The sequence below is a fragment of the Haliotis asinina genome, chromosome 2 (genome assembly GCF_037392515.1).
Source record: "Haliotis asinina isolate JCU_RB_2024 chromosome 2, JCU_Hal_asi_v2, whole genome shotgun sequence".
Taxonomy (NCBI): Eukaryota; Metazoa; Mollusca; class Gastropoda; order Lepetellida; family Haliotidae; genus Haliotis; species Haliotis asinina.
Genome location: NC_090281.1, coordinates 44,292,361 through 44,309,715, shown reverse-complemented (window position 1 = coordinate 44,309,715; position 17,355 = coordinate 44,292,361). Strand labels below are relative to the sequence as shown.

The window sequence follows — 17,355 nt, the reverse complement described above, 5'->3', positions numbered from 1 at the left end:
TGCTGATCTGGTCACTTGATATATGTTGCGAATACCTGGATGACTCAGATACTCATCACAAAATATATATTTTCAGACAAGTTCTCGCCATGATGTTGCTAAAAGTGGTGTAAAACTAAACTCATTCACTCAGACAAGTTCTTTTCGGATGGCATTCTGGCCTTGCAGCTGGTCATCGGAGCCTTTCACGTTTCTTTAAGGGCAAATGATTGAAAAGACTGAGATATGTATGACATAAAAAGGATTTTGCTGAGTCGTTAGAAAGATAAGAAAAAAATTTACATATATATGCAAAACGTATACAAAAGCTTTTCCACACTAGCGGATATGGGTGAATATTATGCTGTTATACTTAAAAAGACAAGTAATAAAGTGTCGTCTCAGAATGTTCACAGACATATTACAAGCAAATTCTACAAGGCAGCATCGTTTTTCCTTTGCATGTAATTATCGCTGAGGACAAAGCAGTATATTCCGTTATATTGTTCTCCGTGCGTGCGTGCGTGTGTTCATATATTTCATCTGTTCATCTTTTCATTGAACCTGATGTCGAAGGGTTCTTCCGTCTGAATAACACAGAGTTTGAGAGGCCTGATAGACACCTTACGGTCACTTTCCCCAATAATCAGTACAAGGTGATTTCAATGGAAATTCAATTCACACTTCCACATAAACTGTATAAATCATTGTTCATTGATATTAAGTGTATCATTCATATAATTTTGTTTCTAAACTAAGAACATTCATTCAGAGTATCCATTCTCCTTTACGTTTCTTTCAGTGCAAATGATGGGAAACATTGAGATATGTATGGCAAAAAAAGCTTTTTCCTGATTCGTTAGAAAGATCAGATTTAAGTTTGAAAGGATGTAAAAATATATCTTTGGTGTCATAAATGTCTCTATATTTATCCCTATTATCCCAAAGACTGCCATCTTTAACAATATGAATGCCTGTCAGCGTCTGAAGGCCGTAAACAATATTTGCAAATCCTATTTCCACCATGACATTATGTTCCAACAGCAGGTTAGCTACAAATGTGAAATTCTCTTTAAAAGAAGTTGGAACGTACATGAAATCACAGCCTTGGATAAATAAATTTGTAAAATTATGGGAGGCATACTGAAAATTGTGCAGAAAGCGATATGGCAAGGATTTGGGTGACTCTCGCAGTGACATGTTTCTTATTTCATCAATAACGGCTAACATTCTTGGTTTACCCTCTTTCCACCACACCCACGTAGGTGTCAGCTCTTTGTCTGAGACATTCGCACGCCTACCACCTGTATGTAGCCAGATCTTGTCCCGTGGGAGTGTGTAAATATTCCAAGGGTTAATAAGAGTGTCATCTCCAATCTGTAAGAATCCTTTCACATCAACATTCAGCTTCATAGCTTCAATGAGGCATTCATACATATAGTACCATCCTCTTTTGAGAAGTTCCATGTATATGAAATACCCTGGGATAGTATTCTGAACATGGGATGTAAACTCCTTAATGTTTGGTCCACAGAAAATGATGTTATGGAAATATGGGCGATATATGGCTTGTAATAATGGAATGTTTGCATACAATGATGGCTCGTTGAAGGATATAATAAGTGCTATATCATACATGCATATATCGGGGAATATTATGTTAGTTTTGGGACAAACTTTGCCAAGAATGGCCTTTGCCTCTTTCCTTACAAATGTGGAGTCTGTCTGTGTAGGAAGAATTCCTGCTGTAAGATCTTTCTTAAAATGAATGATGTTTTGTTGAGTAGACCGTTTTGGAAGATGATAATGGATAGACCTTAAATCAGAGACCCATCTGTCCACTAAATGTTTGTCTCGTAAAGTAACGAGTTGATGTTCATTCATGAGTGTGACAAGGTCACTCAAGCATTGTAACGCATCTAAATCCACTTTACATTGCCAATATTTCAACAGATCTATCAATGCTTTTGAACAAGTGGTGTTCAGTGTAACCGACTCTTGTTGAACAGACAAGGGATAAATCCCAGCTCTGCCCCCTATATCCCATAAGACCCGTTGTGCAATGAGATCCCCATTGTTGATACCCATCAAAGGAAGAGCCCAGAGAGCTCCATACTGGAACACCATTAGATCTGAACTAAGGAAGGTAAAGGTTTTGAATGGGAGGAATATTGGTGGTTGTGAATTAATGGACATAGAATACGTGGCCTGTTCTTGGGGTGAGTCTGTACTTCTTCTAAACATTTGGGGATAAAATGCTGATAGCATCAAAGGGTTCACATGGTCTTCAATGTAAAATGCGTTAAATGGCGACTTCTCTTTCAAGAGGCTGTGTGAGTTGTTTCCAGTAATGGTTGGTTCAAAGAACGTTTTGTTTGTCATAAGAACTAAGCCAGACCGGGGCAGATCATCAGTCATTCTCTTCAATGTGTCCAACACAAGTGTAGTCAGGTGGTGAAGGAGACACACGATACTTGCTCCGTGAGATATGGCATAGATGTAAGCCTTGTTTACATCATTAGCATCTTCCTCTGATCTGCTTATTGTGTTCATTGTAACACACCATGGTAACCTGTTAATGAAGAGCGTGAATGAACGAATGGTTTATGGTATCGTCTTTGTAGTTTTATAATGTTGCACTCAAACATATCCTCCTCCATCTCCATTAGAAACATAACTATACAACGGTTACTGGTGTTTGACCTAGTTTAAGGTAGACGAAGAAATTCCGATATTCAAAAGGGTTATACATGTACCCTTCATTCTGCTCCTCAAACTAGAAGGGATGTTTAGATGTATAAGATGACTTTAACCACTGCGGGTGCTATTAGTCAACAGAGGATCACCGTCAGAAGTATTTTTGAATCTGTACATTCGATGACATACCCAAGGGAGGTTACTCTTCACCGCGAACTGACCAGGCATGTTACACAATGTGCCCATGCAAACCCATGTGAATGAAAACGTCTTCTTTCATTGGCCTTAGATGCAGAAGGGCATAGTTTCAGTTGACAATGACAGTGAGCATGGATAGCAACACCCAATGTTTTACCTGCAAACAGACTTTGATTTTGTTGTACTTTCCAGCAAAAATACTCTCCACCCTGCCACTCTGGTGTCGTTCACCTCTGCAGCCGTTGATAGGATCAGCCATTTGTCATGTGCAACAGGTACGTTCCGTCTTACAGTAAAATGGACATCCCTTGAAAATACACAGAATAAATGTTTCTGATCATACTTTCACACATGGGTGACCACCTAATCGTAGTGTAAAGGCGGTGTGAACACTGGCTATTTACTAGTAAACTGATATAAGAGATGTATAAATTTATACACTTTGCTGCGATCTATGGTAAAATATTAAGTTACATGTTTTTGTCCAATTCCTGCGCTATTGTTTATGTGTTAAAAATAATAAATGACGGATTCTTTTCCACATCCATAAGAAGCTTCGGCTAAAAACTGAGTCGACTGTACAATTTCAACATAAGCATCTCTTTATGGATCACTATCAAATATAAGATGTTTAAGAAAGTGTGCGCACATCCTGCTCCAAGGGTGACAGTCGTAGTAAACAAATGCAAGACTGGTAATGTTCTCAACTAAACTTCATTTTAGATTTAAACTTGCTGCTCAGTCATTTTGTAGCTAAAATGAGAATGTTTGAATATATGGCATACCACAAGAATTTTCAGCTATGAGCATGGATAATCTCACAATCGTAACTATTCCAACATTAGAATGTATGAGAACAGCAATTTCGACGGAGTCTCGGTGCTACTGTCTCACAAGAAGTAATACATAACATTTTCGATTTTGGATCGAAGAGCTACAAAGTAAGATCATTTATACAAATTTTGCCGCAAGTCAAAACATTGATTACGGAACAGTCTCACTTCCTGTGTACTGGGTTCCGTTTTATTGCACAACTTAGTCAGATAATACGTCCAGAAGTTTTCATTTAACGTGATGTATAAATATTAATCAGTATGGTTTGATACATCTAAGCACTTGTACATTGCAACAGTGCGGTCCTTCTAATCCTTGCAAACACGTCGTTAAGCGTGCTCTGTCGTACAAATGCTCTGCTGTACAAATGGTAACCTAGAAATCGTGGAAATCCCAAAACGAGGTTGTGCCGCCAGAAAGCCTTGGGCGTCTGGTACGGATTTGATAATATATCAGCCTCCTTGTGCGATACAGAACCACACTGAATAAGCGCAAACAACATAACAGGTGTAACCAGTGAGACACATGTATTGTGAATCATTTTACGATCTCATCTAACAGGGACAGTCTGTGATTTCTTAGTTAGGGTATGCTGCTTACCTCGACATAAAATGTAGAAATACATTGTTATTAAAGTTTAAAAATAAAATTTTCTTATGAAACACGGAATTGGAGTTCAGTGTAGCCAGAGTTCTTTGTGGTGTCTATTTTCACTTTCACAAGAGGAATTTCGGATGGGCTGAAAAGTAGGTCATTGTCTGAATAGGTTAATGAGGCTCATGTTTCGATTTGTCAGGTAGTGACCTTTTGCTGTCAACAGAAAGATATTGCACAATCCTATACACGATTTGATCGCTCTGTTGTGGATTGTTTCTGAAGTGGGGTGGGGAAAGATAATACTCGTAATTCATTGATGAATCAACTTCTTTATTACACTGAGATAGGTGCTTCAGTTTAATTACTAGCCCTGATATCGTCAGTGTTCAAGTGAGTGGCTATGGTTTTACACCGCCTTTAGCAATACTTCATCACCAGACAACAGAGATGGCCTTCAGAGATGTGGCGTGCCCTTTGCCCACTACCCCACTGCCCCTTCGGAGATAAACGGTTAACAATGCATACTTCTAAATGCCCCTCACAGAAGTTGAAATGACCCTGTCTGTCACCATATTCGGAACCTTTCAGATGAAAATTTGCCGAGCCTTGACACGTGTTTGTGATGATTTTACCAGAGAGTTCATGTATTAACGAATGGTTTGCTGCTCTTTCACCCATCTCCAAAATAGTGTTGTGCCCGTTGTTTACGCACTGTTCTGACAATCTTCATTGACTTGAAAAGGACACTCCTACATTCTTTTAAGAGTCTGACTTCAGCTTTAATCACGACTGAGGAAATGGTGTCGCATGATGAAGCTCCTTCACAGAATAACGTACTTATCAGAGTTTATTTATGCGCAAAATCTGCCTCACAAGAAATTGTAATGAAGATGTATAATATCAGTTAGTGTATAATGTGAGGTGAAAGGACTTAGGCCAAACCTTATTCCCTTTGAGGTGTTATTAAGACACCGTTTTATCCTGCCAACAAGCACTCCAAGACACAAAGCAATGTATACAGCAAATAAAAAGGTTTGAGAATCAATGTGAGGTTTTGACGTACAGAATTTGAATTTTTTGATCAGTTTAGAACAAAGAACAATGTAAAACATCCTTCACAGCACAACACCTTGAAAGATTTTGAAAAACACTTCCATTTCTTTTTATAAATGATTATTTCTTTAAACAGTGTAATACCTACCCATTACTATCCTCAGATGGTGAAGTTTGCTGAATCCATACATGGGTCACCTTTGACAGCTCAGTCCAATAAAGCTGATACACAAGAACCACGAGAACCAAGGCAAATGTTGAAAGGATGATCCACTTTTCTGTCAGTGAATAAACCAATTACAGTGTTCCTAAAACCAGTGTAGTGTAGAGTGGTGAAACTGTTCTTGAGGTATGCTTTACCCATATTAGATACATTGTACTGACTTGGAGAAACCAGCCCTGATTTTATTCCCGAAATGTCAAGCGCCATGCAAGGTAACAACAATTACCTTAACACGCTGGAATGCAGATGTAAAGTACATGTTTTGTGCCTTGTCTTAAAAGCTGTGGGTCGCATGTCCATGTACTAGCCTAAGTGCTGAGAACATGAGGATATAAATGTTATCATTGCATTATACTTACAACTGCGGATTTAAACGATGATCAGTACCTAAAACACTGTGTGCAAAAGCTGATTACCAGGAATTTATCAGTTACATTCGGATATGTAACCTGAAAAAATAACTATTGGCTAAATATATAAAGACTCCAAGTGGTCATACAAAATTACATAAATATAAACCTTTTCGACTCCGCATCATTGCCCACGTCTCTTTGGGAATGATTTGACACCTGCACCCGGAGCTGTAGGTTTGTTACGAGGCCACAACAGGTCCGTCTAATCGTGATAGCTGGGCACACTTGCCTGAGACAGCCACCGATCTAAATGAGGAAACAAATTGAATATCTATAAAAACATAATTTTGTCAAGTTCGTATTAACAACAAAAGTTACAAATATTGTCAATTCATAGTAACAAAAACAAATTAGAGAATCTTAGAAAGTTTGTGCAAAGTTCATATTAGCAAAGTTTCCATTTCTTTTTGTTGATTCGGAGTATTTTACAGCTACCTCTTTCGGTTTCTCCTTTTCCTATGATGGAAACCGTGTTTATGTATCTCTCAGATATCAGTGACAAATTTACTGATACTTTTATATATATATTGTATTTTCCTTCAATATTCTCTTTTATAGCTGGGATAACTGTCAATATAAGGACTTTATTAGCTTAGTTTTACGCCGGGCAATATTCCAGTAAAATCTTTTCATCTGTTGTAACCATGTGCGGAATCGAACCCGGGTGTTCATCATGGTCACTAGGCTACCCTTGATGTAGGAACGGGTTCCATCAGCCAGCATAACATTTACTCAATCTGCAGCATTCTTCTTCTTGTATGTTTCAAGACTGACATTGGGGTAAGATCGATGCTGTATATACCATTAGTAGGGATAATGTAAAATACCTTTTCAAGTGTTTTAGCAACATTTGTCCATATTGTCCAAATAAAGTAGTCTTGTCAGTTGAATATCTAACTGATATAGATCCACCTGCACCATGGGGAATTTCTGGTGATGAGTCAATTAACGAAGTAATTATATAAAATAATTTCTCTTCATTACTTGTGCTATTAAAGCATCACGTATGTCAGTATAATTTTCTATGATCCATTTCATCACGCAACATTTCTCATTCAATAATTAGCCTAATATGATAGCCAGAAAATGTTCTTGTACCAGTTCATTTTGGAGTATGACAAAATGTAGATACCACAAGTATTCCAACCGATTGTCATTAGGTGTTCATGGAGTATATGGTTTCGGTATATATGTAGTTTAAGTTGTAATTGATTGTATATTGTTGCCTCTAATTGGTTCTTCAGTTGGGAAGTAAGTTTTAAATTTTAAACTTGTTTGTGCTCCAGGATATTGTTTGGCATGTAGATTTACATATGACAGAAACAGCAACACAAACTAGTCTTCTCTTGTTTATGATGTGTGTTTGTGAGGTCGTATATATGTTTTTCTGTCTGTTGTACAACAAATATAACTCAATGCTTGTTAACCAAGTTTACCGTGTAAAGCAGAGCTCAACTTCATAGGAGTGTTGTAAAAAATATGCGACAGTGCAGCAATAGCACATACCAAACAAATAGGACATATCAACACGTCCATGCACGTGCAAACACCACATACCACATGCTCGACTCTATGTGACTGAAATCACGAAAGCAGTTTTTTACCTCATTATAACTTAGCTTAGCTTTCTTTGTAATATCTAATTGTATAATTCAGGCCAGTTAAAGCAATATAAGGCATCGTTCTGTGTCCTTGCGCTAGAAAAGAAAGAAATGAAATATGTCATATCTGTATTGAGGACATAGGAAAGAGACTGTTACTGAATCACTTGCCCTCAAATGATTTACTTCACAAGTATCAATCAGCAAACAGATAGGCCAACACTTGGTTAACAACATTGAAGTATGTCTGTTGACAGAGGGAATACCGCTATGCTGGTATTGTCGGATTTGTCGTCCGGTTTTGATACCACAGATTACAGTAAAATATTCCATCGTCTAGAGAACACTTTTGGCATCACAGCAACTGGGGTCAGTGGTTTGAGCCGTACCTCATACAGGTCATGAGCAATCTTAACTGGTGACAAGATGTCCACTCCAGCCACTTTGTTCTATGGATTGCCACAAGAATCAGTGTTGCAGCCAATACTTTTTACCCTTTACGCAACACCTCTAGGCCAGTGTATTGAAGAACATCAGATACCTCGTCACTTCTATCCAGATGACTCACAAGTACAGAACAACTTCAAGCCAACACCTATCAGTCAATCTGAAGCAAAGCATGCAATGGAACAGTGCATTGCTGTTGTCAGTACATAAGTTGAAACTCAATTCAGAAAAAAACGGAGGTCGTTCTGACCTCCACCGAGATTACGAAAGACCTTCGATGATAAGACCTTCGATGTGTACCTTGATTCTTCGATATCGATGGACGACCATGTGAGTCACTGCTGCAGGGTCAGTCATTACAACCTGAGGAACATCAGAGGCATCTGACATTTGCTGGCGAGAGGCGCAGTTGCCTCCTTTGTTGGGTGTCTGATATTCTCTCGATTAGACCATTGCAACAGTTTGCTCTATGCAATCACCAGTCAACAGATGAGAGTCCGCAGTACATCCAGAACTATGCTGTCAGTTTGGTCACTCGTATGAGCGTAAAGGCACACATCACGCCAGTGTTCAATTCGATTCACTGAATCCGCATTCCTGACCTAATCATATTTAAAATAGTCTCTCTCGCTCACCAGGCTGTCCATAGTACTGGACCTGCCTGTCTGAGTGATCTGACTGCCCCATACGTCCCTTCAAGAGCTCTGCGCACAAGTCAACAAAACAACTCCTTCAGGTGCTTGTCACCAAACTTAAAAGTTTCGGCTCGAAATCCTCTGCCACAGCTGCTACTCTATGGAACTCTCTACCCCAATCACTAAAGTTGATTCCATCTCTAGAAACTTGTCTTTAAACTCACCTTTCCAAGCATTATACCTAAACCAAACCCCCAAACTCATACCAGTGTAGTGAAGAACTCAACTGCCTCTGTTACCATTGTTTTGAGGCAATGCGCTTTCAGCACACCTTCACGACATGAGAAAATAGCTCAATATAAGTGACATAATTTTTATGTTTTACAGATAAAGATTGAAATGCAGCAGAAAGGTTTCGGTGATCATGGTACAGTCAGCCTGGTAAAGCTGATCATAAGCTCAGGGTCCTCGCCCCTTCTACACGCAGCGAATGGGACTTCTCCCAGGAAACGCTGCCTAGTCGAACCCACCAAGAACCTTTCGTAGAATATGAAGACTCTCCAACACTGCAGCCTTCTGCATTACCCAGAATGTCAGAAGGACTGTGCTCCCAGTGGTGAACCCGGGTATTCTCCTGATCTGCACCAAGAGTTCATGAGGTACCAAAGCAAGGGCACCGAGAACAATGGGGAGCCTGACGACAGTGTACTTGGGATGCAAGTGATTCATTTCAAAGGCGAGGTCCAAATATTTATCATGCTTTTCATTGGCCAAAAGAGATAGCAAATTCAATGAGATAAATGATTTCACTGGCTTTGTCAAAAAGGATAAGATCAGGTTTGTTGCCTGGAATTCGTCTCTGGCTGTATATTAGCCGATTCCTGGGAAGTTTAAAAGCATCATTTTCCAGGACGCCCTGGACATGTTCAGGGTCGTTCCATGGATGGACCTTGGGGTCAAAGCCACAGGCATGGCGGAGAAAGCATGCCATGCCACCATGTCTTGTAAGACATGTTGTTTGTGCCAAGGAAGGACATCCACTGACAAGGTGTTGGACAGTCTCTGTAATTCATTGCATGATCGACATTTCACGTTCACATTGTGATGTGCGAGTGGGAAGTAACTGGTCCTGAGCAGCAAATGAAGCCCTCTGTTTCACATTCGAGACCAGCCATTTGAGACTTCATCCAGGCTAAGCAGTCGATTGGATTGTTGTTCTGTTCCACACACTGCATGTACACACAATGCAATGGCTTCTCAGGACAGTTTCTCCACAAAGGACCGAATCTGAGCAGACTTGGTTGACTCCAGGTGTGAGGAACCGCCTTTTGATACCAATTTAACCATGTCTTTTGTGACCTGTGCATATCGGAATGACGGGTCACTGGTCTCTTGGATGAAAAAAAACTTTAGCATATCCTTGAAGGCAATCTCACATATGTTCACTGCATGGCTCCCTCATAGAACCACCTTACTCGTTTGTCAGATGGCGCAGCTATAGGTACATGAGGTCGTTACAGTATCCATGCAGACAAATAGAAGAATTGATGCAATAATTTAAGTGACTTGATAACCCCTGAATAGGCATCCTAAATAGTGTTATGGTCTGTCAGCCATATTGAACAAAGTTGTAGTACAGCACTACCTACTGATATAAGGAACATCTTTTTTTATTTGATTTTGGAGTCCTCGTAAGGCGATTGTTACAAGATTGATCTATAAATGAATTCCCGTGTCGGTGCCTGCAGTATCCAAATGTTGTATTCTGATGTTTTAAGTCTTCGAAATTAGATGTATATTCTCTATATGAGGTATGTTTAGCATTTGAACCTGCTGAATGTTGTATCAAATTAAACTAGAAGAAGTCATACTTTTAGAAAAATGTAATGAATATGTTCACCAACAATAAAACATACCCAATATTGAGTGTTGTTGTATTCAGGTTCTACATATATCTTAACTGCTTACATCTAAGCTTGGTATGGACCAACTGCAATTTTTGACTGCAGCTGAAAAGGGTCTTTTTCTCTGTGCAATATTCGGGATTTTGTTCGCTTGATTTGCACGATTTGACCCTTAATTTAGCTGTATGCAACACACCTTTGAAATACATATAACTGCATCAAATCATGTCAGCTGTAGTTGAAAACGTTGAGTGAAGAAAATACCAATATATTGCCAACATTGCATCCACAGACGTGCCTCTGATTCTTTTTTTAAAATACCACATGGAGAGGAATAGCTGTATTTAAGTCGTGTTGTAACTTGTAAGTTATATTTTATTATGAGACATATGGCACTTGAGTGGGCTCGAGCTGGTTAGTTAAATCCAAACATGTCCATATTCCAGTTTGAAGGTGGTCTGTAAATCACAGTAAATCACAGTCTGGTGTTTGATATCCACGTCATGAGGTTATGATGACACGCTGTCAACCAGGCCACAGGGCTTGCCAACACAGCTGAGGAGGATTTCTAACTAGATACTGTATTATCCTGTTGACCTCCCATAGCAACTCTATTTTTTCTTACAAAATAACAATCAGTCAAGCAATATTTCTTTGTAGCGGAGGCTAAAGGCCCTGACTAAAATAACAAATGACTATGATAAATACATTCCACGTGGTTTATTATATAACAATATGTACATACGTTATCGAAGTCACATTGTATTATAAACTAGTGCTCAAAAGAAACCACACACCGCAAAATATTACATAAAAATTCACAAATATACAAGTTAAAACAATGATTACAGAACGGTCTCATTTCCTGTTTACTGGGTTCCGTTCTGTTGTGCAACTTAGCGCGATAACTAGTCCAGAAGTTTTAGACTAAACTGGATATATAAATATACATCAGTATGATTTGATACGTCAAAGCACTTGTGTATTGAAACACTACGCTCCTTCTAACCTTGCAATTATGTCGTACAGCGTGCTTTGAACGAAAACCTGGAAATCGTGGAAATCTCTAAACGAGGTTCTGTCGCTTGAAAACTGGCGGTCTGATATAGAACTGATGTTAGATCAAAGTCACTGTGCATCGCAGAATACTGAATACGCTGAATAAGTGCAAAACGCACATAGCAGGTTAACAGTGAACCAGATGCATCGTGAATCACTTTACGGCCTCACCAAACAGGGACAGTCTGCGATTTCTTAGTTAAGGGATGCTGCCTACACCTCGACATAAAATATAGAAAGACGGTGTTTTTTAAGTTTAAAATCAAAGTCATTTGTAATTACCATTTCCATATGACGCAAGGAACTGGAGTTCAGTGTAACCAGGGCTGTTTGTGGTGTATATTTTCAAATGAGAAAATTCGGATGGGCTGAAAAGAGGCCAATGTCTGAATAGGTTCATTAGACTCATATTTCGGTATGAAATGAAGTGATAGAACTATACCGAGCCATGTCATACAAGTCGAGACGCATCCTCTCTGGAAGAAACTACGAAACAAGTTAACGAATCGCCAAAACGATCTGGTGTGACACGAAATGCTCATGCATACGGACGGTATTAAAAAGCCTACGCGACACGTGGTAACACAGTAGTGAAAAGAACACAAAACACATGCCCTGTTTGACGGAAATCGAAAGAGAAAGAGAGTTGTCGAAATGACCTAACAAGGAGTTGACCACACTGTCATTGCCAAAATGACTGATGCAACGGCAGTACCTCAAACATGTGACAACGCCCTAAACATGTGACAACGCCCTAAACATGTGACAACGCCCGGTGATGATCGCAGCATCCGGATAATTCATCTGGGAAACTGTTTTGTAACGGTCAGGGTAGCGACGGTACCATGACAACGGAAAAGTCGACATGCAGTGTATGTACGTCAACTCTACCGCGGAGTGCATCTGACTCTTGAAAACCGACATCGGCAACTGGTGATTGGTGAACTGTTTCCGTTTTCTTTCTTCATGGTAAACAGCCAACAAAACCAGTAGAGTCAAGAGCAGGGAGCTGTTTGCAAGGAGAAGAGATTCACTAAAGATATAGCTGAGAATGAATTTCCCAACAGTTTGTGGGAACTTACGTTACTCACTCTGATCTAAAATAGATCACATGTATAGCAACGGGTTATGGAAATGAGGTCGCACAGGTGCAAGGTCACAATTAAGGTCACATACAACGACATAAATAGGTCACACAGGTGTTTGAACAATAGACCAGGTGCATCATAAGAAGCCAAATTCCTTTCTTTCCTTATTTAGCCCCCCATACAACAATCACACGTAACTGAATCTAGTCATTGATGATCCGGGTTAGAATTGGTCTCTAGCAACCCGTGCTTGTTGTAAGAGAAGACTTATGGGATCGGGTGGTCAGACTCGCTGACTTGCATGACACGTCATCTTATCCTAATCGTGTAGATCGATGCTCATGATGCTGACCATTGGATTGTGTGGACCAGACTATACAGCCCGCTGTCATGCAGATGGAACATTTCTGAGAGCGGTGTTAAACAACAACCAAAACAAAACAAAACAAATACATTACCTACTGGGCAGTTACAGAACATACACTGTGTGTATAGTCAGAATGCATATGGATAGGTTATCATAATATATTACTTTTTAAACTTGTTATTTATTATAAACGTAAGTGTGGAAGACTTCTGTGCACTTTGCCGAAATGACGACTCAGCCATGATTTCTGTCCAGTATCTTCTTCCACAAAACAATAAATTTCAAAGCTGCCACGTGAGAAAAGAATAATATAAATTATAAATTATAATACAGTCGGATGAGAGGATTTCAGGAATATGAGTGAGATTTTCATCGAAATATGACAGGAATAAGTCTCTAACAGCTGCAACTTATCTAAAGATAATGTTGATTAAATTAGACACTTCAGGTTTTTCACATTTTTCACTCTAGTACCAAATTGTACATATTAGGCCATTTGTGGTATCTTTATGTATGTAAACAGACTGCGACTGGAGAAGGGCTTCACAGCGAAATCACTATTGCCATTTTCTGCCAAGATAGAACAACATGTAGCATGTTTATACATTTTGATATAGAGGGTTTCCGTCCAAGTTCTCCATAGGTCATATTGTTTGACCTGCTGCCAATTTAAGGAATTTGACGTGAATCTTTTCAGTTTGCTTAATGTGTTCCAATGCCCATATTTCAGAACAGTAAATTAGGATCATAGTGTCAAATGCGGATATTAAACAGTCCAACTGTATATTAGCGTTTCGTGCTTTTAGATAATAAGAGCAGAACTTTTGTTGTATTTAACGCTAAGACTTTAATAGCTTCAGCAAATGTCCCGTTTCTGTGTAACGTTATTCCAAGGTGGGTCTACAGTTTATATAGTTTGATTGTTGGATGTTAATCTTGTGTTAGTTAACTGTTTTTAGCACGTCGACTTCCCAAACTATTATTTTGTAACTGTCCTGAGATGCGAGTCCACGCCAGGCTTCGTGCGAGTTTAACCCTGTTGTATAGTTGCGCGTTGGCAGCATTCAACTCCGACATTTATGTTCGAGTGACATTTTTAACTACATTTATGCTTACTAACAAATAGTTTGAGGATGTTTTCTGAATCGCGCGCCGTTTCGCTCAGTCCGCCATGTTTGTCACAGTTCAAAACTCTCCCATTCCGTAACTTCATAACAGAATGTCTCGGAATAGCACAAGTTGGTGACGAATACTATGTTTGTTTGTGGCCACCCTATGTACACGCACTGCAGAACCTGGCTTTGACCTTTGGAGAAAGATCAAAAGGATTGTTTGTTGAGTATTATTACAAGTACTGATCTCATTCAAACAATGGCAATGAATAAAAAGAAAACAACTGTTACCGATATATGTTATCTGGACTTTTAAACCTCAATCCTTTCGAATACCCAACTGACCAAGAAAGTGGACGGTGCTTAGTATCTAGTTGGAAGAATTTGGGTTAGGTTAAGCGAATTTTGATGGTATTAATTTAACAAAAATATGGAACCATATAATAAACAGGATAGTTCTGCAGAAACATGATCTCGAGAAGAGTGTGATATATACACGCCACTTCATCACAGACAAATCTTCACATAAAATTCATTCATATATAAATTCACAGATAATTCACAATACCCAAAAATGCAGAGGAGACACAGTTTCTAAAATATTTTCATGAATCGGCATTGGACGTTTCTGTTAATGTATCTATGGTGTCTAAATATCATCTGAATGCTATTTTTCCAGGTGATTCAAACTGAATAAAAAAAATCATATTTCGTCTCTCAGTTCTTCCATGTCAGGACAATTTTGACGGGAACGAATAATGTTGTGATATTTGTCCCATGCTTTCAATTCAAGAATGAATGAATTAACACTGCCTGAATTACTTATAACAGAATTGTACAGAATTGTTCCTAAAGCCTGTAGTGTATATTCACACATTGTGTTACATGGGACAGCAATTTACATTTTGAAGTCTATTTATGACTGGCAGATAGTTATGAATTTTGTACAACAATGTGTAGATCACAGTCATCATCAAACTCATCATGAACATTGACTAAATTGTCCTCTGAAAATATTTCGTTTTGCTTGGACAACGAAGTAAGCATTGTGAATGGAACTTTGTACTATTTATATTTGTTTGGGTTCCATTTCGAGAGGTAATGATATTGTGACTTGTCATGCAATGACCTGCAGGTACTCATTAAAACGTTATTTAGACTGGAGAACTGTACATGATGCATACAAAATTTGCCTTAAGTTAACAAAAAAAAATCATCTTATCTTAGTACTTGTTCATTTGGGTGACTGACATAAATCGTAAAATGAATGTTTAGTTTCTCAAGAGATGCATTATGAATAGTATCTTTTTCCCTTTTAATTTGTTTTGCCCCAATCTTGGAACAGTCAGGTGAAGAGAAACACAGATTTAAATACGGACGCCCTAAAAGTAAGGCCAAGGGCAGAAGAATATCGTTAATATATAATAGAGTGAAATGAGGTGTAATAACCTGATATGGTCAATACTTTAACATAGTAGAACATAGTAAGGTTACTTACCTGGGAAAACAAACGTGAGTTTATTTCTCAGTCACAGAGTATTTTGTGACTGCATGTCGTCCGCATTTTATATCTGTGAACGCTATCACAGAACAAAGAACTTCCTTACGTTCGATCGATCGTATCACCTACTTAGAAAAGCGATATGGTTGTTATTGACTACTAACTCTGTCTTGACAGGATTACACAAACCCTCAGCTTAAATGCCACCGTTGCACACCTGGTGCATTTGATTTGATAAGAGTGGTTGAAAACTATAGTCCTATATACAGAAAAATGCACTGCACCTTGGATCTGCAAGGCTAACTCTAACATCACAATACGATCTTCTGTTCCCGGACGACTTGTTATCAGTGTGTCCATATAACTGATGTAATTTTGTTCTTTTGCTTTTTTCATGTTCTGCAATATAATGTTGTAGTGAAATGAATGAATATATGGACTGATAGATCAATTGTAGACAAAACAATATGACATAAACAAATAAGCAGCTGCATACACTAAGCCGGGGCGGTTTTTCAAAAGACTTTATTTGGTTTCACTGAATCCAGAAATGTCTTCCTGAACTTCTGATAAACGAATGCATCACAACATATTGCCAAACTGTTTGAATGAGCCAAACAACTATTTCACTAATAGATAAACACCATGTTTACGTCTTGTGACAGCATGGCTCCGAGACTCCGACGAAATTGCTGTTCTCATACATTCTAGTGCTGGGATAGTTAGAGCTTTACTACTAAAACTTACGTTGCTAAAGTTAATGAATCTAGTTTTACGCCGCACTCAGCGATATTCCCGCTGTATGACGGCGGTCTGTAAATGATCGAGTCTGGATCAGAACATTCCGTGATTGACTGCATGACCACTGATCTGCGCAACTGGTGACCGATGACATGTGTTAACCAAGTCAGCGAGCCTGACCACCCGATTGCGTTAGTCGCCTCTTACGAGAAACAGAGTCGCCTTTTATGGCAAGCATGCGTTGCCGAAGGCCTACTCTGTCCCAAACCTTCACGGGTCACATTGCTTAAGAGTATAGCTGAAAATCATATCATTTTCGCAATTACAGATGTTGCCATAAAGTCAAATGGTTTCAGAAAACGATCGCCGAAACACACTCTGTGGTCGAGTATCAAGAAGACCGGGCGGGACAACTTAGGAATGGCCAGCGAGTCCTAACTTGACACACAGAACGGAGCAAGCTACAAAGACATGTTATATCATTGGAAAGATCTCGAGGAGATGAACACGAAAAGTTCATTAAAATTAGAGACTATAATTGATGACACTCCTGGGTGAGTGGTAGCTTTATGTTTATTCCAAGTAATAAGCACTTAGCGTGATCAACTGATCTGATATTTTTGTTTCGCTACCAGAAGTATCTTAGTTGAATAATATTAAACACAATCGTTATATAATTTAATATATACTTTCTTTGAATGATGTTGTTTTCCCTTGTTTACTAGTACCAGACAACAGAGTATTTCACAATGTGAATTTGACCGTATTTCATCATAGCTTTTAAAATTTAAAAGGTTTGTGCATTATTCCCATCCGTTGTATTATAACACAGTTGTAACTTCTTAGTGGATTCACGTCGTGCAAGATTAATTTAAGAGTATTGGGATTGCATTTTCCAATCTCAAT

At 38.8% G+C, this 17,355-nt stretch overlaps 1 protein-coding gene across 1 annotated transcript; it reads right to left on the bottom strand.

Annotated features, from left to right (window-relative positions):
• Positions 1–777: 777 nt before the first annotated feature.
• LOC137271824 (uncharacterized) lies at positions 778–15,782 on the bottom strand. Its single transcript, XM_067804223.1, has 5 exons — positions 15,706–15,782; positions 6,101–6,240; positions 5,507–5,636; positions 3,032–3,181; positions 778–2,551 (listed from the first exon to the last, which is right to left on the bottom strand). The coding sequence occupies exons 2-5, from the start codon at positions 6,117–6,119 to the stop codon at positions 778–780; spliced, it is 2,073 nt and encodes a 690-aa protein (XP_067660324.1). The 5' UTR covers positions 6,120–6,240; positions 15,706–15,782.
• Positions 15,783–17,355: the final 1,573 nt, after the last annotated feature.

Coding starts and splice junctions, on each gene's coding strand:
- LOC137271824 (XM_067804223.1), bottom strand. Junction 3,182..5,506: donor CCATCTGAGGATAGTAATGG/GTAGGTATTACA, acceptor TGTATTTTCAAG/GGATGTCCATTTTACTGTAA. Junction 2,552..3,031: donor AAATCAAAGTCTGTTTGCAG/GTAAAACATTGG, acceptor CTTCATTAACAG/GTTACCATGGTGTGTTACAA.